Here is a 22428-nt window from a genome sequence, read left to right as displayed (position 1 = left end):
CACTGATTTGCCTACATGGCCTCATTCTTCCAGTTAGGCATGCTTAACGCTCTGGGCATGCTCTTTCTATGGCTGTGCATTTTTTTGCTAAAATAATCAAATATGCCAGTAGGGCTAAAGGAGACAAAGCAGAGCCACAGGTAAGACATTTTCCCCGGTGCATAAAATGCAAAGGGGCTCTTAGCAGAGATGGCATGCTGGACGTCCAAGAGGACTGGGGAGACATCCATTACAGAGTAGGTTTGCATGAACATGAGAAAATTGCGTTCCCTAAGGATATAGTCCTGGCCGTAGTCCTCTTGCACGTCAGGGGTGAGGTGGTCCAGGATGTTTTTCTCCAGCTTGTCCCACATGTCACTCGTGCCTGCGATGTCTGAGATGCAAGAAAAAAAGAGAGGCTCTGATGCTGGGAAGGCTAAAACAGGCATGTCCTACCCCTAATTGGGAAGAAGGCCCTTGTGAATTGGCTTCTGTTGGGAAGGATATTCCCAAATGCCTTTTAAAGTATGTGCTTTATAATGGCAATTCTATTCTTTTAAACATACATACAGAACAGTGCACAGATGAATACGTTTCCACAAACCGAATAGCTCATGTAACCAGCAACCAGACCAAGAAAAGGACAAACCAGCCTCGGCCACCTTTCCAGGAGCCCCTGTCAGATGAACAGAGTAGAGTAGCTTTGCCTGACTGTAGACATATGCATACGTGGATGCATGTATTGTGTAGTCAGTAGCTTTCCATTCTGTAAACATGCCATAAATTATTTATCTATTATACTATGATGGGTGTTTGGGTTGTTTTCAAGTTGAGGTTTTTACGAATAGTGCTGCTACAAACATTCTAGTACATATCTTTTCATGACTATTATATACAATATAAAATATAATGTATATAATATATATTATCTATACAATATGTATATACCTACATATATATGTACACATATAATTTTTTAAAATATAGCAGTAACGCCTGCTTCTGTGTATAAAATTAAATATATAATGTTGGGAGTTCCCTGGTGGCCTAGTGGTTGGGATTCCGGGTTTCCACTGCCATGGCCTGGGTTCAATGCCTGGTCAGGGAAGTTCCCGCAAGCCATGCGGGCAAAAAAAAAAAAAAAAGGTTAAAAAATATGTCATGTTGAGCATCATGCTATCTTTTTTTTTTTTAAGTCTTTCTTGAATTTGTTACAGTGTTGCTTGTATTTTATGTTTTGGGTTTTTTGGCCCCAAGGCATGTGGGATCCTAACTCCCTGACCAGGGATCGAACCCATACCCCACCCCTCCCATCTCCCCCAACCCCGCCCCGGCACTGGAAGGCGAAGTCTTAACCACTAGACCACCAGGGAAGTCCCTCATGTTATCTATTTAATAAATATAATTTTAATTTCATTTTAAATAATACATTAAATTTTAACATAAATTATATGTGATTAAATATATAACCATATATTTAATATAGAAGTAAATTCTTGCTTATTATATAAAATCTAATAGTATCTATATAGTTACTTTAAAATATAGTAGCAATGGCTGCTCATTATATAAATAATGAATAATAAGTAGATACATATGTTTTTAAAATTAATCTCCTCTGAGGAAACTTACAGTATTGTGTGTCATTCTACACTCCCTTCTTGCTCGTACAAACATATAGATATGTTTGGCTTTGGCTTAATTTTATTTTACCAGGAACAAACAAAACACAAAAAGGATCATACTATACGTATTTTCCAGGAATTTGCTTTTTTGTTTGTTTGTGGGTTTTGATTTTTGTTTGTTTGCTAAGTAATGAATCACAGACCTGCCTCCTGGTCAATGGCTATAGTTTGAAACCAGAGCAGCAGAATTTTCCATTGAGCAGCTTTTAGTCACCATTTCTCTATCAAAGGACTTGCCAGTCGTTCCTAGGTTTCACCATTTCAGGGAACGCTGCCGTCACCAGCTTTGCACAATGTATCCTTTTGTTTTTCGGCATTCACTTCTTTAGGCTACAGTCCCCAAAGGGTGGCTGTCTGGTCAAAAAACACATTCATTTTGAATTTTAACAGCTAGTGCCAGATTACTTTCCAGAAAGGTTGCAGCAACCCACACTCCCTCCCACAAAGTGTGTGATTTCTCAGGGATTGCTGTGGGGATGAATCTTTGCTAGCTTGGGTGACTCCTGGATACCAGGACTGCAGGGGAGCCTCACTATGAAATGTAAGCCAGTGAAATCCAATTATACTCATGGAAATGCAAACGGAGTTTCAATTGCTCATTTCTCTTCATGAAGGCACGACCATACTCAAAGAAATGATTACCCTGACAGTTACTACTCCAGAGGCTTCTGCATCTTAAAAAACATGTTCGCATGTACTATTGTTCCTCCAGCTACTTCTGCCCCAGTCTCTACTCTCACAGGGGATTCCTTTTCCTCTCCACTTCCTCCCTCTTTAAACACCTCATGGACTTTCTAATCACTCTTGTGCCTACCCTGTCCAAAATCCCCAAAACTCTCTTTATTGATGACAAAGCCACCACCCTTTTGTCAACCTTCATCTGCCACTTTTTTTTTTTTTTTTTTTTGTGGTAGGCAGGCCTCTCACTGTTGTGGCCTCTCCCATTGCGGAGCACAGGCTCCGGTCACGCAGGCTCAGCGGCCATGGCTCACGGGCCCAGCCACTCCGCAGCATGTGGGATCCTCCCGGACCAGGGCACGAACCCGCGCCCCCTGCATCGGCAGGCGGACTCCCAACCACTGCGCCACCAGGGAAGCCCCATCTGCCACTTTTGACACACAATTGCCCATCCCCTGCCACTTTGGGGCTACACACAATAAAACTGGTAACATGACGTGGATCCAAATCCCATCTCTGCCTCTTATCAGCACTGTGGCTTGAGAAATTCCTTAACTTCTCTGAGCCTTGGTTTTCTACCCATATGATGGGAATATTATGATGCCTACCTCATAGATGAGGATTAAGTGAGATTGTACACATAAAGTCTTAAAATCTGTGAAGCGTGCAACATGCTTGAGCTAGTTTTTATTGCAGGGTACCCAAAAAATCTGATATGTTTCCCTGAATGTCTTCAGGAGCTCTTTGTGTCCCTAAAGATTCCTTTCCTCATCCCCCACTTCAAATGTCATTCTCCAAACTTAAGTCCTCAGCCCTCCACTGTCTGGCCTGTTGCCTTTAGAGAGACCATCAAATATCAGCTTTAAACTGAGGACATCCTGATATAAAAGAAAGAACCAGGCTCTGCACCTAGGGATCTGGTTTCAAATTCCCCACCATCATGGTGTCACAGATGTCCATGCTGAGCTATATATTACCCATCCTACTTCAGTGTCCTCACCTGGTGAATGATGTCAATTAAACCTACTCCTCAGGGGTGTGATGCAGATTAAAACATATATGGAAAGGATGAGAGTAAAATTGGAATGATAATTAAGGAAACAATTTGGAATTATCCAATAAAGTTGAAGATAATTAAAATCTATGATCCAGTCATCCCATTCCTGGGTATATGTCATAGGAAAAATCACACACACATACGCCACGGTAGGTGTGCCAGAAGGTCCACAGCTGAATTGTTCACAGTTGTCCAAAAGTGATCCAAATATCCCATCGATAGTAGAAAAATTGTGGCATATTCACAGAATACTAGCAATGAAAATGAATGAACTACAGCTACACACAATATAAATGAATTGTGAAAACATAATGTTTGGTGAAAGAAGCCAGATGCAAAAAAACCACATACACATTGATTCCATTTAAAGTTCAAAAACCAGTGAAGCCAAACTATTGTTTGGGGATGCCTGTATGCATGGAACATTGTCAAGAACAACAAATAAACGAATGTTACAAAAAGTATGACAGGTTACCTGCTGCAGGGAGGAGAGGGCTAAAACTGGAGAGGACCATGTGAGGGCTTCTGAGAGCTGGCAATGTTTTATTTTTTGATCTTGATGTTAAGTACATGAATTTTTATAATATTGATAATTTATTAAACTATGTGTGTATATGATATATTTCTCAATTAAAAAAATAAGTTCAACAATATCAGGAAAGAATGTACGGAAAATGGCTAGTGCCTGATAAGAACAGCTGCCCAAAATGCTAGCTATGACAACTTCAGTGAGTCCTTGAAACTGTAACTTAACTGCAGGGTTGCTCTCTGGTCCAAAGGGAATCTTGCGTCTGTGTGTTGGAAGTTTTCGTTGGCTGTGTCACCAAACTCTCAATCCTCCTGCCAGGTTCAAATTCAAATTCATCATTCTCCCCTTCCACCTGCTGTCAGGCAGCTTTTTGTGCTCTGTCTCTCAGGCTGCCATATTCGGCATCATCTTGGACCCACCCTCCTTCTCCATCAACTCCCCTCAACTCTCCCACCTGCCCAGGAAGTCCCCAAGTTGGAAACCCCTCTCAAGACTTCACCTTCCCTCCATTCCTGCTGCCCTGGTCCCGCCTCTCAACCTGAGTGGCCCAGGTCTCGTTCCCTCAGTTTCCTTCCCAGATGAGCCCGTTCACCAAGTCTTCGTGCTCCTCCTGGACAACTCTGGGAGATCCTGGCTGCTAAATGCTTCAAGACAAAGTTCTGCTTTTCTTTTAGATTTTTATCTGGTGCATTTGGGTTAATATTCAGACCTCTAGGGTTTGTTCTTTAGTGTGTTAGGCATCCCTCCCAGTGTGTGGCCTTTTATTAGATATGCTCTTTTACACCTTCATTTAGATCACCGATTACATGGTTGATGACCCAGAACTAAGGACTGAGCCATGGGGGTCATCTACATCCGCTCAGAGTCCAGAAATTCAGGGAGCGGAGAGGAGAGGATGGCCATCTCCTCCCGGGGTAGAAGGATGTGGGTCATGTCCTTCAGAGGGGAGGAGGTTGTGTTTGAAAAATACATAACATCAAAACTTAATTCCTTGGTGAAAGGCGGCAGGGGAGCAACCGTACACTGCAAAACCTGGCACCTGCCCCTCTATACTTAGAAGAAGCCCACCCATCCCAACCCCTCTTTGGTCCACCACTGAGGGGTTTGTCTTGAACTCTGTCAAAACAAAGGACCTTCAGCATCCCTTCCAGAATGAATATTGCAGGGCTCTTGGCCTCAGACACCTACTTGTTCGGAAGCCTCCAGGCTGGATGACAGAGACTTTAACTCCCCATTTGGATAGCTCTTGTCTCATGACTGCTGAAAACATGGTCAGAGCTGCCTTGGATGAGCTATAGGCTGCCAACTTCTCCATTGGAACCCCTCCTATGGGAACAATGGGAGAAAAAAAAATCAGGTCTGATGTTTTCATTTGTTCATCCACTAAGTATTTAGATGGCACCTACGTCATTCCAGGAACTGGTATCAGTGGTGACTAAGGCAGAGGAAGGAAGACAAATGCCCTCTTTATGCAGGTGAACGCATATTCTTGGTCACATCATTGTCTGGCTTCCTTTGCTTTTGCTTTCCATGCCGGCTTCATCACAGCTGGTCCAATGGCAAACCAAGCATAAGGCTCAATCTCTCCCAGCTTCTAAGCTAAATGTGGCTTAGGTGGGATAAAGAGCATCTGCCCCAGCCTCTGACCTTCCAGTTTGGCCAACCTACATTCTGAGATTCTGGGTGGACATATCTTTGGGGAAGTGGGGGCAGAGTGGGCACCGTTCTCTCCATTACAGAACTTGTAGTTGAACAAATTGGGTTTAATACTTGTTGCAACGAGGAGTAACACACGCCATAGGGAACCGTGGGGCATCTCTGTAAGAGGGTATGAGCAGTCAGAATGACCGTCATCAAAAAGTCTATAAGTGATAAACACTGGAGAGAGTGTGGCAAAAAGGGAATCCTATTACACTGTTGATGGGAATGTAAATTGGTGCAGCCGCTATAGAAAACAGTATGGAGATTACTTTAAAAACTAAAAATAGAGCTACCATATGATCCAGGTATCCCACTCCTGCATATGTATCCAGAAAAGATGAAAACTCTACTTTGAAAAGATACATCATACACCCCAATGTTCACAGTAGCACTATTTACAATAGCCAAGACATGGAAACAACCCAAGTGCCCATCAACAGAGTTGGCTTAAGAAGCTGTGGTATATACATATACCATATATGTGAAATGGAATAGTACTCAGCCATAAAAAGTAATGAAATATTGCCATTTGCAGCAGTATGGATGGACCTGAGACTATTAGTGAAGTAAGTCAGACAAAGACAAAATTATGATATCACTTTTATGTGGTATCTAAAAAATACTACAAATGAATCGATATACAAAACAGAAACAGACTCACAGACATAGAAAACTAACATGGTTATCAAAGGGGAAAGCAGGGGGAGAATAAATTAGAAGTATGGGATTAACAGTTACAAGCTACTATACATAAACTAGATAAGCAACAAGGGTTTATTATAGCACAGAGAACTATATTCAATATCTTGTAATAACGTATAATGAAAAATAATCTGAAATATATATATGAATTACTTTGCTGTATACCTGAAACTAACACAATATTGTAAATCAACTAAACTTTAAAAAAAAAAAACTCAGTAGACAAATTAGATGGTAGTTCAAACACAGTTGAGAATTTGTTACCTAAAATCTAGATCTGAGGAAATCACTAGGGATACAGAGAAAGTGGAAAATAGGGAAGAGAGGTATGGTAGGCAGAATAATGGTCCCTCAAAGATGTCCAGAGATGTCTCTGGAACCTATGAATATGTTAGATTATATGGAAAAGGGGGAACTGAGGTTGCTAATCAACCTTGAGATCATGAGCTTAGCCTGGATTATCCAGGTGGGCCCAATGTAATCACAAGGGTCCTTATAAGTGAAAGAGAGGAGAGAAGGGCATTGGAATGAGAGAGATGGCCCGATGTTGCTGCTTTAAAGACAGAGAAATGGGACCATGAACCAAGAATGCAGGCAGCCTCTAGAACCTAGAAAAGACAAGGAAATGGATTTGCTCATAGAGCCTCCAGAAGGAATTCAGCCCTGCCAAAACATTGGTTTTAGCCCAATGAGACTCATTTCAGACTTCTGGCCTGTAGAACTGTAAAATAATAAATTGGGGGTTAAAAAAAAGAGGGTGTGAGAAAGGACTTATTCTAGGAGCGCTGGCTAGGGCTGGGGGCAGACGCTCTTTATTCCACTTGAAAAACATTTCTTTTAGAAGTTGAGAGAGATTGAGCCTTAAACTGCATCTCTCATTGGACCAGCTGTGAGGGATGAGCTATGGAAGGCAGAAGCAAAGGAAGCCAGAAAAGTGGTGTGACCTTACTTGGAATAAGGTTCTCTGCAGATGTAATTAAGGTACAAATCTCAAGATGAGACCATCCTGGATTAGGATGGGTCCTAAATCCAATGATGTCTGTCTTTGTAAGAGACAGAGAAAGAGAAGACACAGAGAAACAAGGGAGCAGACCATGTCAAGATGGAGACAGATTTGAGTGATGCTGCCACAGACCTAGGAATGCCTGGGACTACAGAAGCTGGGACAGGCAAGGAGGCATTCTCCCTTACAGCCTTCAGAGGGAGGTGGCCCTGCCAGCACTTTGATTTCAGAACTTCGGGCCACCAGAACTCTGACAGTATAGATTCCTGTTGTTTTAAGCCACTAATTTGTTACAGCGGCCCTAGGAAATGAATACGGGTGTGTTCCTGGTGTTCTTTCACTGGAAGACATGAGATTATGAAGGGGTTCAGAGCACCCAGGAGACCTCATGGGGAACCCAGGATGACTGAGCCCATGACATTAAGGGTCCCAGGTTTGGCAAAGATTTCCCTGGTCAAAGAAGCATCCACTGGCTGAATTGATGAATAAACTGTGATACAGCCATACAATGGAATACAACTCAGTCACTAGAAGGAATGAACTTGATACGCACAACAGCATGGATGAGTCTCAAAATAATTATGGTGAAAAAAAGAGCCGGACAAAAAAACAGTATGTATTGTATGATTCAATTTATTTATAATTCTAGAAAATGCAAACAAATCTATAGTGATAGAATGGATCAGTGGTTATCTCCTGGGGGGGCCAGGGTATGGGTTAGAATGGGGGACAAGGAAGTCTGGGGAATGAAGGTCATGTTCACTATCTTGATTGTGGTGATGAATTCCTAGGTACATATCTATGGACCTTGAGGGCATTATGCTAAGTAAAGTAAGTCAGACAGAGAAAGACAAATGCCATGGAATCTCCCTTATATGTGGAATCTTTAAAAAAAAACTACAGAAAACGCTAATTCATGGATACAGAGAACAGATTGGTGATTACCAGAGGTGAGGGGTGGGGTGCTGGGGAAATGCGTGAAGGAGGTCAAAACGTACAAACGTCCAGTTATAACAAATACATTCTGGGGATGTAATGTGCAACATACTGACTATGGTTAACAGTACTGTGTTGTATATTTGAAAGCTGTTAACAGTAATTTTTTTAAAAAAATTTATTTATTTATATTTTTTATTTTTTACTGCGTTGGGTCTTTGTTGCTGCACGTGGGCTTTCTCTAGTTGCGGCGAGTGGGGGCTACTCTTTATTGTGGTGTGCGGGCTTCTCATTGCGGTGGCTTCTGTCGCTGAGGAGCACGGGCTCTAGGTGCACGGGCTTCAGTAGCTGTGGTTCGCGGGCTCTAGTGCCAGGCTCAGTAGTTGTGGCGCATGGGCTCCCTGGCATGTGGGATCTTCCCGGACCAGGGCTTGAACCCCGTGTCCCCTGCATTGGCAGGCGTATTCTTAACCACTGTGCCACCAGGGAAGTCCAAGATAGTAAATCTTAAAAGCTCTTATCCCAAGAAAAAAATTGTAACTGTGAGGTGATGGATGTTAACCTTATTGTGGTAATCATTTCGCAACATATACAATAGCAAATCATGCGGTACACCTGAAACTAATACAATGTTATATGCCAATTATAGCCCAATAAAACTGGGGGAAGGGAATATAGGCATTGAAGTAGAGATACCTAGAATAGCTAATGTCAATTATCATCATTATTCTTACATGATTATTAAAGCTTTGGTCTGGGACTTCCCTGGCAGTCCAATGCAGTGGGCGCGGGTTTCATCCCTGGTGGGGGAACTAAGATCTCACATGCCGCGTGCGGTGTGGCCAAAATGAAAAAAAAAAAAAAAAAAAGCTTTGGTCTGGCTCACATAACTTCCTTTTGAGAAAAACTCATCCTTACCTTCCTGTCTTTGTAGGAAGGCTGTCAGTCAACCGTTCTGTCCTCATTCAGAGAGGCAGCCTGACCGATCATAATACCCCATCCCCTGGACCCGGAGATTGGTTTGGGGCTGGGCACGTGACTTCAGCTGAGCCAGAGTCCTGATCTAGATCGTGGAAAGGAGATGCTTTTATGGTTTATTCCTGGCTACTTAAGTGTGATAATGGTGCAACACCGGCACTCCCAGGGGCCATTTCTGCCCCCACACAGGAGAAGGGAAGCAAAGGGAAGCAGAGGAGCGAGAAGGGAGTTCAGAAAGCTGGAGGTAGGTGTTGAGGACGGAAACGGGGAGTGGAGGTGGGGGAGAGTTACGATGACTCGAAACTTGGTTCCAAACAGTCGGTGAGCTAATCAACTCCTTCTCCCTTCTTTAAGTCAGTCTGAGGTTTGGCCCTGTCACTTAAAAGGAAGAGTCCTGAGGCTTAACTGCTGAAATTTCAGTATAGTATCTGCCATCAAACATTCAGCTCTGGTTCCCATCTTGTCACGTATGACCAGCTGATGCTTGTTTAAGTGATTTTTAGTTTCATCAAATCTTAGTTCAAAATCCAATTCCTTCCTTTGACTGGGGAGGACGGCCAAAGAAGTTAAAGCAACTTGTTCAAAGTTTCAACCCAGTCTGTGCGGTTAGACTATGCTCATTTCTCTACGGTTTTTAGAGGTGAGGTGAGCTTGGCCAGTTGGAAGGAAGGTTAGCAGAGGGCAGCAGGTAAAGAGCCAGCTTCTGGAGCCAACACTGTCTGTGTTCAAATCCCAGCTCTGCCATTGATTAGGAAAGGCAGTTAAAGTTAGGAAAACCAGTTTATGTTTATGTGTCTGTCTTTTAATCTATAAATTAAGAATAATGATAATACATGTATCACAGGGTTTTTGTGAAAGTTAAGTGAATTAATATATTAGAACAGTGTTTGGCACAAAATAAGCTCCCTATTAGGCCTTCCTATTATTTGCCAAGGCACTGGGATTTTTAAAAGCTCCCCCAGGTGATTCCAACGGGCAGATAGGGTTGTTAAACACTTCTAGAGAACATCTATGTTTTTTTCCATTTATTTCTGTCCTCTGGACATGTAAATATTAATACAGCTTGGGCTCTGGAAAATGAGATCTCTGTTTTGGTTGTGGAAGTTGTGACCTCAGAAGTTGGATAGTAACCTGGCAGTGCTGTTTGATCCTTGATCCAAGTCTCACAGATGTGGGGCATAAGGTATGTTGTGTTTCAAGAGACTGAAATTAAAAGAGACTTTCTAGTGCTATGCTGGAAGAAAGTTCTTCTGCTTATATGTTTGGTTTTGCTTGTTTGTTTTTGAGCTACATATGCCTTGGTCAAAATATATTTCCTTTAAATTATGTTGAGCGAAAGCCAGTTTCAAAAGGTTGCATACTGTATGATTCCATTTATATAATATTCTTGAAAGAAAATTACAGAGATGGAGAACAGATTCGTGGTTGCCAGGAGTTGGGGATGGGGTGAGTGTGTGGATGTGGCCATGAAAGGGGTATCTCAGGATCGTTATGGTGCTGGAACCATTCTGTATTTGATTGTGTTCATAGTTACAGGAAGCTATACGTAGGATAAAACTGCACAGACCTATAAACACACACACACATAAATGGGTGCAGATATAACTGGTGAAATCTGAATAAGTTCTGTGCATGGTACCAATGGCTTTGACATCGTACTGTAGTTATGTAAAATGTTATCATTAGGGGAGTCTGGATGAAGGGCGAACAGGACTTCCCTGTACATTTCCTTTCAGTTTCCTGTGAGTCTAATTATTTCCAAATAAAAAGTTTTAAAATGCATACTCCGTTTAAGACACGCTTAGGTGGCTTCCCTGGTGGTGCAGTGGTTAAGAATCCGCCTGCCAACGCAGGGGACATGGGTTCAAGCCCTGGTCCAGGAAGATCCCACATGCCGCGGAGCAACTAAGCCCGTGAGCCACAACTACTGAGCCCATGCACCTAGAGCCCGTACTCCGCAACAAGAGAAGCCACCGCAATGAGAAGCCTACGCACTGCAACGAAGAGTCACCCCCACTTGCCGCAACTAGAGAAAGCCCGCGTGCAGCACCAATGCAGCCAAAAATTTTTTTTAAGAGAAAAATTAAAAGACACGTTTAGGTCAGGAGAACTGCCTAGCTCCCATGTAGGTCTTCGGCCATACCAAGATCATAAAGTCTCCTAACATTTTGGTAAATAAAACTAAAAATTAAGTTTATTGAAGTTTGGCATGGGAGGCCCCAAAATCAAGGCCTGGCTAATTTGAAATGTTAAAACATGAGAGAAGCGCCCTAAGCAAGCTAGAGCTTTTGAAACATTTTCTGCCAAGGCTGCAACCAAATTTAAAGTGACAATATACTTCTTCCTCACTCCGTTCCACGCTCACCCCCATCACTGATGGACGTGGCTAATGCAAAGGCAAAACTTTGCCCTTAGAGCAGTACTCGCTTAGGAGGTACAAAAACTGAATGCTGGGGTTCCCCCCAATCGTTTCTAAGTAGCCAGTGCTGGTAAATGGCTCAGAATATGGGGTGACCTTGTTATTCAGTGACTTAATGGAACACCTAGTCAACAATGGGACGTGTTTTAACCAACCACGTACAGACCTATGGACTCTTTCCATCCTTCATAACTGCAAATCATCTAGCCCTACTTGGTGTAGCTACCATGAAGGCAGCATCCCCCTGTCTTCTAGAACATACCAGTCCCCCCCCCACCCCCCGCCCAACCCAGCTTTTCTGCCTCGGGGAACTACTCAGTGAATCTGTTCCCTGGCAGGAATAAACTCAGCATTCATGTTTCTGATCACTCTGGTGGTCCTTGTCTTTCTGGTGGTCCTTGTTTTGACCTTATGGCATACTGTTGGCCGTGGCTAACACGGAGGGAAACTTGAAATTACAATCCTGGAGCTTACAGAATTGTGAGGCCCTTTCCCCACAGCCCCCTCAGGGGGCTCGGTCCTGGTCTTTGCCTGACTCCTTTGGTGTGACATAAGCAACAAGTTAGTAACATTTCCCAAGGTTCTAGCATTCAAATGTTCTTGATGTCCTCTGAGGTAACACAGGGCCTCAAAACACTCCTCCTAGCCATAATGATCAGCACCTACCAGGAGATCCTCTTGTTCCTGACCTAAAGCTAACATATGACAATATAGGAATTACGGAAAAGAAAGGGCTTTCCAAGCGAGTGCTCTATTAACAGGACAGAAATATTGCAGCTTTTCAGCCTGAGGCTGTATAGGTAAGGTGTGATTTTTTGATTTATAATAAATATGTATTTGGTCATGGTTGCTGTTTCTGGCACAGGGCTTCTAAAACCCTGGGAATTTCCTAAGTGATGAGAGTGGCAAAGGTTAACGAGGACTTTTGTTATGTTAATGGAAGGAGAACCTTTCCTAAGGATGGGCGGAGGGCTGGTTGCAAGTGGATCCAATTAGAGGGGTGGACCTTTCAGTCTCTCCCCCGGGAGGGGAGAAAGATTGAGATCAATCACCAATGACTAATGATTTAGTCAATCACATGCTATAAGGAAGCCTCCATAAAAACCCCAAAGGAGGGGGTTGGGAGAGCTTCCAGGTTGGTGAGCAGGGAGATTTGGGGAGCGTAGTGAGTTCAGAGAGTGTGGAAGCATCACACCTTTTCCCTGTGCCTTGCCCTGTGTATCTCTTCATCTGGCTGTTGATTTGTATCCTTTATATCCTTTGTAATAAACCAGTGAGTAATCCAGTGAGTAAGCAGGTTTCCTGAGTTCTGTGAGCTGCTCTAGCAAATTAAGCAAACCCAAGGGGGGGGGGGTAGTTGGTACCTCTGATCTATAGCAAATCGGTCAGAAGCACAGGTGATAACCTGAGCTTGCCACTGGCATCCAAAGTGGGGTTGGGGGGCAGTCTTGTAGGACTGAGCCCTAACCTGTGGGATCTGATGCTATCTCCAGGTAGAGAGGTAGAGAGCTTCAGAATTGAGTTGAATTGTAGGACACCCTGCTGGTATCTGAGCATTGCTTGTTGGTGTTGAGGTAACTCCTGTCTCCAATATGGAACCAGGTGCAGGACACTTTTATAGGAGTACCAGGGTCCCATGCCCACAGCAGCTTTCTCATTTTCTAATACCTTCGCAAGCCAGAACACCCATGACCTTGTCTCAGGAGAAAGTAATGAGGGCTCCCAGCTGGTTTCTGCCTCCTCCAAGGTCAACTGGACTCAACTCAAGTAACAAAGTCCCGGGAATTCCCTGGCGGTCCAGTGGTTAGGACTCTGAGCTTTCCCTGCCGAGGACCCGGGTTCAATACCTGGTCGGGGAACTAAGATCCCATAAGCCATGCAGCGCGGCCAAAAAAAAAAAGGAAAACAAAGTAACCACCACCTGGTGGTCAGGTGGTTAAGATTCCGCGCTTCCACTTCAGGGGGCTTGTGTTTGATCCCTGGTTGGGGAAGTTCCACATGCCGCGTGGTGCAGCCAAAAAAAGAAAACCCAAAAACTTTAGGCATGGTTAGCAGAAATTGGAGACTAATAGCATCTGGTTGTTTCCTTGTAATTTGACAATCTCTGGGGATTCGACAACTGTTTGGTATCAAGATCAATGTCTGGGACCTTGTTCAAAGTGTGATTGAGAAGCAGCAGCTGGGAATCTGTTAGAAGTGCAAGCCCTCAGGTCGCACTCCAGACCCCCTGAATCAGAAATTCTGGGGGTGGGGCAGAATTTTTTTCTTATTGTGGTAAAATACATAAAACATAAAATTCACCATTTAACCCTTTTAAGGTGTACAATTCAGTGGCTTTTAGTACATTTACAATGTTGTACAACCAATAGCACTATCTAGTTCTGTATCTTCATTGCCCCGAAAGGAACCCCCATACCCCAGCCCCTGACAACCACTAAAATGCTTTCTGTCTCTATGGGTTTGCCTGTTTTGGACATTTCACATAAATAGGATTGTCCCAAGATATGGCCTTTTGTGTCTGGCTTCTGTCACTTAGCACAATCTTTTCAAGATTCACCCTTCAGAGTATCAGTGCCTCATTCCTTTTTATGGATTAATAATATTCCATTGTATGGAGAGACCACATTTTGTTTATTAATTCATCAGTTGATGGACATTTGGGTTGTTTCCATCTCTGGCTGTTATAAATAATGCTATGAATACCTGTGTACAAGCGTTTGTTGGAGCACCTGTTTTCTGTTCTCTTGAGCATACACTTAGGAGTAGAATTGCTGAGTCGTAACTCTGCGTTTAATTTATTGAGGAACTGCCAAGTGTTTTCCACAGAGGTTGCACCATTTTACGTTCCCACCAGCAACTCAGGAGAGTTCCAGTTTCTCCAGACCCTTGCCAACAAGTGCTGTTTTCTGGTTTTTTGATTATAGCCATCCTCGTGGGTGTGAAATATTATCTCATTGAAGTTTTGACTTCCTGCAGTCGTTATTATGTAGCCTCCTGGTGTATCAAATGCATCTGAAGTTTGAAAAAATTGTCCAGGGACCAGTAGCAGTCACTTAGGAACTAGTTATAGAAATACAGAGTCTTGGGCCCCCCTCAGACCAACTCAGTCAAATTCTGCATTTTAACAAGACCCCCAGCTGATCACTATACACATTAATGTTTGAAGCACTGGTGTAGGAGGCAGCCCTAAATTGCTTACACTTCCTAATCATTGCTTAAACGTACTAGCGTTAGGGTCTGTTTTTTTGCCCTCCCCCGCCGCCCCCCGTTTCCCTGGTGTGTTCTTGCTTGGTAATCTGGAAAAGTGAGAGGAACCCAGAATTTGGAGTTAAATAGACCCAGTTACCAGCACTGACTTCATTGTTTACCAGTTGGATGATCCTGGGCTAGAGTGTGCTTGATCTAAAAAGGAATCAGTATCTGCACCCTGCACATGTTAGAACTGAATGACTTCAGGGGTGTAAGCATCGAATTCAACTCAGCATGAAGACGTTCACTCCATCTTGCTCTCCCCTCTCCCCCTTACCCTACGCTAAGCCCTGGCTAGCGTGAGAGTTTTAAGGAAACAAATCTCAGCTTTGGCTTCCTCTCATGTCACTGAGCAGCTGAGACTGGCTGAATGATTTGCCAGATGATTCCCTTAAGGCAGCCAACTCGGCAAGAAAAAAAATCCAGGAATGATCCCCTTGTCAACTCCTCCGGACTAAGTAAGACCAGGCTCAAGTTTGGAACTGTGAAATCTGCCAGATACCTAAAGTCTGTAGACTTGTAAGACTCTCTGAGGCCACTTACTTTGGTGTCAAGTAATTTTCATGCATTTTAAATAGCTCGAAGTGATGGGCAACCATTACTGTCTCTCAGTAGAGAGGTCCCTGTTACTAGGGTACTTTCTGTGTACCAGTAACTGTGCTCAACACTCAGAATCCACAATGCATTTAGATCTACAGTTGAGACCAGAAGTTCTCAACTGGGGCTGATTTTGCATCCCACCCCCACCCCAGTGGACACGTGGTAATACCTGAAGGTCAGCACTGGGTGCTACTTGCATCTAATGGGTCAAGAACACAGATGTTGCTAAACATCCTGGAATGCATCAGACAGCCCCCCACAGAAAGAATTAGTCTCCCCCAGATATCGATAATGTTCAGGTTGAGAAATGCTGCCTTAGACTCAGGAGCTGTGCCACCCTATCACGACAGAAGATGAAATGGACAGAGACAAGTGGGGCCACTTGCCCCAGTTCACCCAGCTAGTAATACAGGAGCACGATTCAAAGCACAACGGGCTCAAAATCCCTGAGGCCTTAGTCGTTTTATAAGGTTTGCTTTCAGCTGTTCTCGTTCAATCACAGCTTATGACATAACATGGGTATTTACTCTGCAATTTCTTAAGAGGAAAACTGGCCAGAAAAGACTTTTAGACCTGTCAAACATAAAGGTTTTTCAAGTGCCCTTCGTACAATCAATCAAAGAGTCATCTCCCACTTCCTACAATCCTTGGTTAAATATTTATCAAACTTCCTTGCCAGGATTTGGGTTAAAGAGCTATTCTATTTCTGTGGGAGGGATGATAAACATGATTACAGGGGGGTGGAAAATCCTCCCAGAGAAGATGTGGTCAAATGTGGAAGTAGTGACCTGTTGGGCTTATTTGCCCAGGAGCTAGTGTGTGACAGCAGCAGGATGGAACAGTCCCAGGTGGCAATGCCAGCACTTGGCAGGATAAAAAGCCACAGGTGTACACAGAGCCAGCCTCTTCATGGCAGATGGCTTTTGGGTCTCTAACTCTACCACATGCCAGGTGCAAGGCTGATGCTTAAAACCGTGTCATTTCATCTCATCTCACCATGGCCCTAAGAAGAAACGATCATTATTATCCCCATCGGAAAATGCAGAAGCTGCAACTCAGAAGTTCAGGACTTTGTCCTAGGTCACTCCGTTGTCAGTGGTAAAGACAGGATCAAAACCTAGGCAGTTTATCCCCCCTGAATTTTCCAGCTTCTGGAAGTTACCTGCATTCTTTAGCTCATGGCTCCTTCCTCCATCTTCCAACCTCTCTTTGAGTCTGACCTTCCTGCCTCCCTCTTACAAGGATTCTTGTAACCGCATCAGACCCACCTAGATAATCTAGGATCATCTCTGCCTTTCAGATCCTTAACTCAGTCATACCTGCAAAGTCCCTTTTGCCAAGTAAGGTCACATATTCCAGGTTCCAGGTTTTAGGTCATGCATGTATTTGAGAAACCACTATTCTACCAGACCAGTTGCCTACTCACAGTATCCTGAGACACGTGCTTTGGGGTTATTTACTACGCAGCAGTGGATAACTTGAACAGAGTCATCAGTTCCATCTCAGCTCCTCCTGGCTCATGCAAACTTCCATGATAAATCTACACCATTGAAATTCTTGTCGTGCAGAGGGTGGCCGAGGTGCCAGACTCAAGACAACCTGTGGGTCAGGGCAACCATGAACTCCTTTTGGAGAACACTTACTGGCTGTCTCCCTCTCTCTCCATACCTCCATCTTCAAAATTAGAAAAAGACCAGGGTGAACTCCCAAATAAGTACGTTTTCCAAAATTACTATTACATTAGCTTCGCCAAGAGACACATCATCAAGGCATCACACTGGATGTGAATTTTGTGGATTGGTGGTTGGTTATATAGTGTCTTTTACACATGCCATGACTTTTCTGATTCTTGTGTTACAGTCTAGCTTCTTATCCCCTTGCTCAAAAATCTTTTCCATTGTTTTGCAAAACACTCATCAGCAAAATGCTAGGGATTCTGCTGAACTCCTCTGCCCCTCATCAATGAGGGAAACTATAAGCATGATTTAAGATCTTTGGCTCCTGTCCTCTTACAAACACCTGCCCTGTCGAGTACATACGCTTCCTTTCTGTTCTGCTTTCATGCTATTGTTTTAACAACTTTATAAAATTCCCTGGGTGGTTTCTGAGTCCTGCAAATGAACCTATTTCTAGAGTTTCCTTGAAACATAAGGATTCAAAGCTGGATGTGATGAAGGAAGACTCCATACATCTTGGTGACTGACTGGGTGGGAGAAAAGGAGAGAAAGGCACAGGGAGAAACAAATCCAAGAAGGCTCAAAGCTCTGAAACCTAAAAGACTAGGAGATGAACAGAAAGAAGTCAAGAGAGGAAGCTCTGAATGGTCTGATAGAAAGTTTAGCTTCAGACATGTTGACTTGGTGACGATGGTAAGATACTGAAATGGAACTAGTAAGGCTGGGTATAAAAGATTATGCATGTCCAGTGGTGAGAATAGGAGTGAGATGTGTGATTTATTTTAATGCTCAAACATTTTCCTCCAGTGGAAATATGTGACAAGTCCATTCAAAGTCTTGGCTTAGAAGAAGTTTTAGAGGTCAAGTTGAAGGTGTATGAATGGGCATCCTCTGTAGCATAAATTCGTCACTTGCCCATTCATTCATCTGCACATTTGCATTTTTTCATTTATTAATTGAGCTTCTACTTCACGCCAGACACTGGGCCTATAGCAGGTAGTGTGCATATCAGTGATACATAAGTAAAATCTTATGAACGAATCTTATGCTCAAAGTTGAGAACCAAGAGAGGAAGAGAAAAAACTTCCTTGTCACTGTGTCAAGGAGAAGGCAATGATAAGTCTTTTCAGTAAATATTTGTTGAATGAGTGAGGCAAAGGAGCATGTGAGACTTTTCCAGATGTACCAGATTGTACCAGGGAACTGAGAAAAGTGAGGTTTCTACAGAGGTCAAAACTGTAAAGGCTAAGTTCAGAAGAAAGTTAAGGGTGAAATATTGCAAATGTATTTTCTCAGGATTTGTTTGCTTTAGCAAGGTAGCAAAATAATTGGAAATATTTTGGGGTTCTCATAAAATTTGAAATACAGTACTCATTGCTCTTAACCATCTTAGACGTCTCTCTCTCCATCCTTTCTCCTCCTCCCTCCCTCTTTTCCTTCCCTTCCCTTTCCTTCCTTCCTCCTTCCCTCCCTCCATCCCTCCCTCCCTCCATCCCTCCCTTCCTTCTTTCCTTCCTTCCTTCCTCAGGCCAACCAGCAACGCTAGTGACACACTCACATAGCTAGTAAGTTAGAAGAAGTTGCTAAGTTAGAACCAGGGAAGAAAATATGAGGGACAACAATGATTGTCTAGAAAATACACAAAAATGACTCCCTTAAAAAAAACAACAAAGAAACCAAAACCAACCAACCAAATAGTTGGATCCTTTATTTAAAAATATATATATATCACTCAGTACCAACTGATCCAACAGTGAAGAGTGGTATTCCTCAATGTGAAGGCAGGATCCTGGAGTCCAGAGCCCACCCTCTTGGCTTCCCTCTCACCCGTGCAGTGGCCCAAAAGACAACCCCATGGACACCACTCAAAGCTGAGTAAGGCTCTGAGGAACCCCAGTTTGGAAATATCTGTTCTAGAAGAAACAATCAGACATCACATGCATGGGCGTTTTTTATGGAAGGGAGATCGTTAAACCCTTGACTTGTTGACTATCTGTTCTCTGAAATGGAGAGAGATGAGTTATCAAATGTCACACCCTGCCCCAACTGCCTTGAGATTGCAGAACGATGGGAATTGTCTTATGGAAAACCCTAGCAGGCAGCCAACTGAGACACAGGGCTCTGACAGTGCCAACAGAGTGAAGACATTTGCTGTTCATCTCACAGGGAACAACAGAGTGTGCAGCATTCAGGGAGGGTTGAAAACAGGTTCCCTGTCACGATGACGTGAAGTGTATGCAGGGTTTCCTTTCCAAATCTAGGAAGCTTGTGCATTAGCGGTCACACTGCGAAGATGTGTGAGAGCCGTAAATCCCCAGTGATGAATAGATGAGTTAGAAGGTAGGTAAGAATCAGTACATGCAAGGATTTGAAAGGAAAGAAAGGTTTTATTGTACTCAGATCAACGGTAAACACACGATTTGACTATTCTTCACCCAGCCCTGCGTGAGAGTGCCCTGCTTTCTCGTTCAGCCCCCAGGGAGCACTGAGGGTCACATCTTGCATGACCAGCACCCACGACCTTGTGGGGAAAGGTCAACTCACCTGCCATGCTGCTGATGTTCACCAGCCTCCCCTTGGATTTCCTAAGAAGAGGCAAAAATGCCTTTGTGACTTCCACGGCCCCGAAGAAGTTCACGGCCATGCATCGTTTGTATTCGGTCATGGGAATGAGCTCCCCGTCAGTTGGGAGGCCAAGGATCCCAGCATTGTTGACCACAGCCCACAGTCCTGAGGACAGAAGGGAACAACTCTGAGGTCAGGCAAGATGGGAGAGTGGGAAGATTTTTAACCCTTCAAGCTCTGAAGTCAAAAGGGCCCCTTTGAGATTTAGGATCTAGGCAGATCACTTCAACTCTCAAACCGTAGTCTCCTTGATTACTTGTGAAATATTAAGCAATGATTTTTTGCAGGAATATTCTTTTGCCTCAAAGCCCTTTCCTACATCCGGCAGCTAGATATTTGTTATACCTGTGGAGGGATGACACAGCAAGGAGGAGATTTAATCAAAGTCTACCTCATGTTTCTCCCTCAAAGGAGTGTGTGGAGACAGAATGATACCTTTCGGACATGCAGATATAAGACGATATATCTTATATGCAGTGCAATGGTATAAGATCCTGTCTTCCCTTTTCCTTCGACTAGAAAAGATTCCTTAGTCTGGGAAAACTAGAGCAGAATTGCCAAGAGCTAAAAAGATTGCAGAGTCCCTGAGCTCTAGGCCCTTCCCCAGCCAGCCTGATCCCCTTGACTGACCAGGATCACCCAGAGGGCTTGTTCACACACAGGTCGCCAGGCCCCACCTCCAGAGAATCTGACTGGGGATGTCTGGGGTAGGGCCTGAGAATCTGCATCTCTAACAAGTTCCCACGTGATGCTGATGCTGCAGGCCTGGACCACACTTGGAGAACCACTGTCCACAACTAGTGATTTTTCATCTTTGACTTCACATTAAAATCACCTGGGGAGCTTTTTAAAACCCCAATGCCCAGGCCACACCCGAGCCAATTAGATCAGAAATTGTGGGGTGGTGAAGAAAGGGCACCTTGGCATTAGTAGTTTTTAAAAGTCCCTACCAAGGGGCTTCCCTGGTGGCGCAGTGGTTGAGAGTCTGACTGCCGATGCAGGGGACACAGGTTTGTGCCCCGGTCCGGGAAGATCCCACGTGCCGTGGAGCGACTGGGTCCATGAGCCATGGCCGCTGAGCCTGGGGGTCTGGATTGTCCCTACCTAGGTGATTCCAATGTACAACCAAGCTTTGGAATCATCGCCCTAAACGGTAGCAGACAGGTAATACAAAAACTGCAGATGTTTTGGAGGAGGGGGATCTGGAGCAGAAGTGAGTGACCTGGGTCCTCTTTATTTTCTAATTTCTGGGCTTTTCAAAAAAATTAATTTATATATTTTTGGCTGCTTTGGGTCTTCATTGCTGTGCACGAGCTTTCTGTAGTTGCGGCAAGTGGGGGCTACTCTTCGTTGCGGTGCGCGGGCTTCTCATTGCGGTGGCTTCTCTTTTTGCGCAGCACGGGCTCCAGGTGCACAGGCTTCAGTAGTTGTGGCGCACGGGCTTAGTTGCTCCGCAGCATGTGGGATCTTCCCGGACTGGGGCTTGAACCTGCGTCCCCTGCATTGGCAGGCAGATTCTTAACCACTGCGCCACCAGCGAAGTCCCTGGGTCCTCTTTACAGAGGAGCAACATCCAGGGTATGTTCAGCTAGATAGACCTGAAGCAGATTCTCTGAGTTCCCTGAGCCTCGGCATGGTTTAGACCAGCTGTTTCTCAAGGTGTGGTCCAAAACCAGGAGCATCAGCATCAATTGGGAACTTGTTAGAAATGCAAATTCTGGAGCCCCACCTCAGACCAGCTGGATCAGAAACTGATGATCAGAAATTGTTGTTGAAGCTCAGCACTGTGATATAACGTGCCCTCGAGGTAATCCTGATGCACACCCAAGTGCGAGAACCAGTGGGCTATGCAGAGGAGCAGAACGAGCCTCAGTGCTAGCAAAAGCCCAGAAATGGCAGGAGGCACCAACCCTAACAGTGCCTTTCTGATGGCTTCCAAGAGGTAGGTAGCAGCCAACCTGCATGAGGACTGGACAGAGTACTGGACATCTCAGCAGAGTCCAGCATGAGGCACTGACCATTGAAGATGAAATGTCCCATCCCCAGGAATTTAAGATGCTACCCTGGGGAAATGGGATAAAGCTCAAAATGACTGAAACAGTTTTCGCCACGTGGCAGAAAGATGGCTCAAAATAGAAACTGCACTGACTTATAGAAAATAAAATTACATTTCTTGCACACCTGAGTTGGTGGTCTGACATTTACATGCAATAATGATTGGGAGCATTAAGTGAGATGATGCCTGGCACGTAGTAAGAGCTCAACAGCTATTACAAGGATGGTGATGGGAGGAGAGGATGCCTCTACTCCCACCTCCAAGTGATGGTTTTAATTCACTCAGCCTGATGCACACCTTTGACCAGTCCACATGCAGGTGGCAGCCTGAGAATGCCCTAAAACAGGGGCCAGCAAACATTTTCTATAAAATGGTGGATAGTAAATATTTTAGCACTGCACGTCCTACTCACTCAACTCTGCCATTACAGACAATCTGTAAATGAATGGGAGTGGCTGTGTTCCAGTAAAACTTATGGACATTGACATTTGTATTCCACATAATTTTCATGCGTCAGAAAAATCTTCTGATTTCTTTTAACCATTTAAAAATGTA

At 44.0% G+C, this 22428-nt stretch overlaps 1 protein-coding gene across 1 annotated transcript in view; it reads right to left on the bottom strand.

Annotated features, from left to right (window-relative positions):
• Positions 1-11: 11 nt before the first annotated feature.
• The window catches only part of HSD17B2 (hydroxysteroid 17-beta dehydrogenase 2), a 62004-nt gene continuing 39587 nt past the window's right edge, over positions 12-22428 (bottom strand). The window contains exons 3-5 of the mRNA XM_030863237.2: positions 19737-19922; positions 5117-5254; positions 12-373 (exon numbers count right to left, since the gene is read on the bottom strand). Of these exons, the coding sequence (XP_030719097.1) occupies positions 12-373; positions 5117-5254; positions 19737-19922 (686 nt within the window). The remainder of the gene's footprint in view (positions 374-5116; positions 5255-19736; positions 19923-22428) is intronic.

Source organism: Globicephala melas, chromosome 19, assembly GCF_963455315.2.
Source record: "Globicephala melas chromosome 19, mGloMel1.2, whole genome shotgun sequence".
NCBI lineage: Eukaryota > Metazoa > Chordata > Mammalia > Artiodactyla > Delphinidae > Globicephala > Globicephala melas.
The sequence above is the reverse complement of the archived record's forward strand: the minus strand, read 5'-3'. Positions and strand labels throughout refer to the sequence as shown.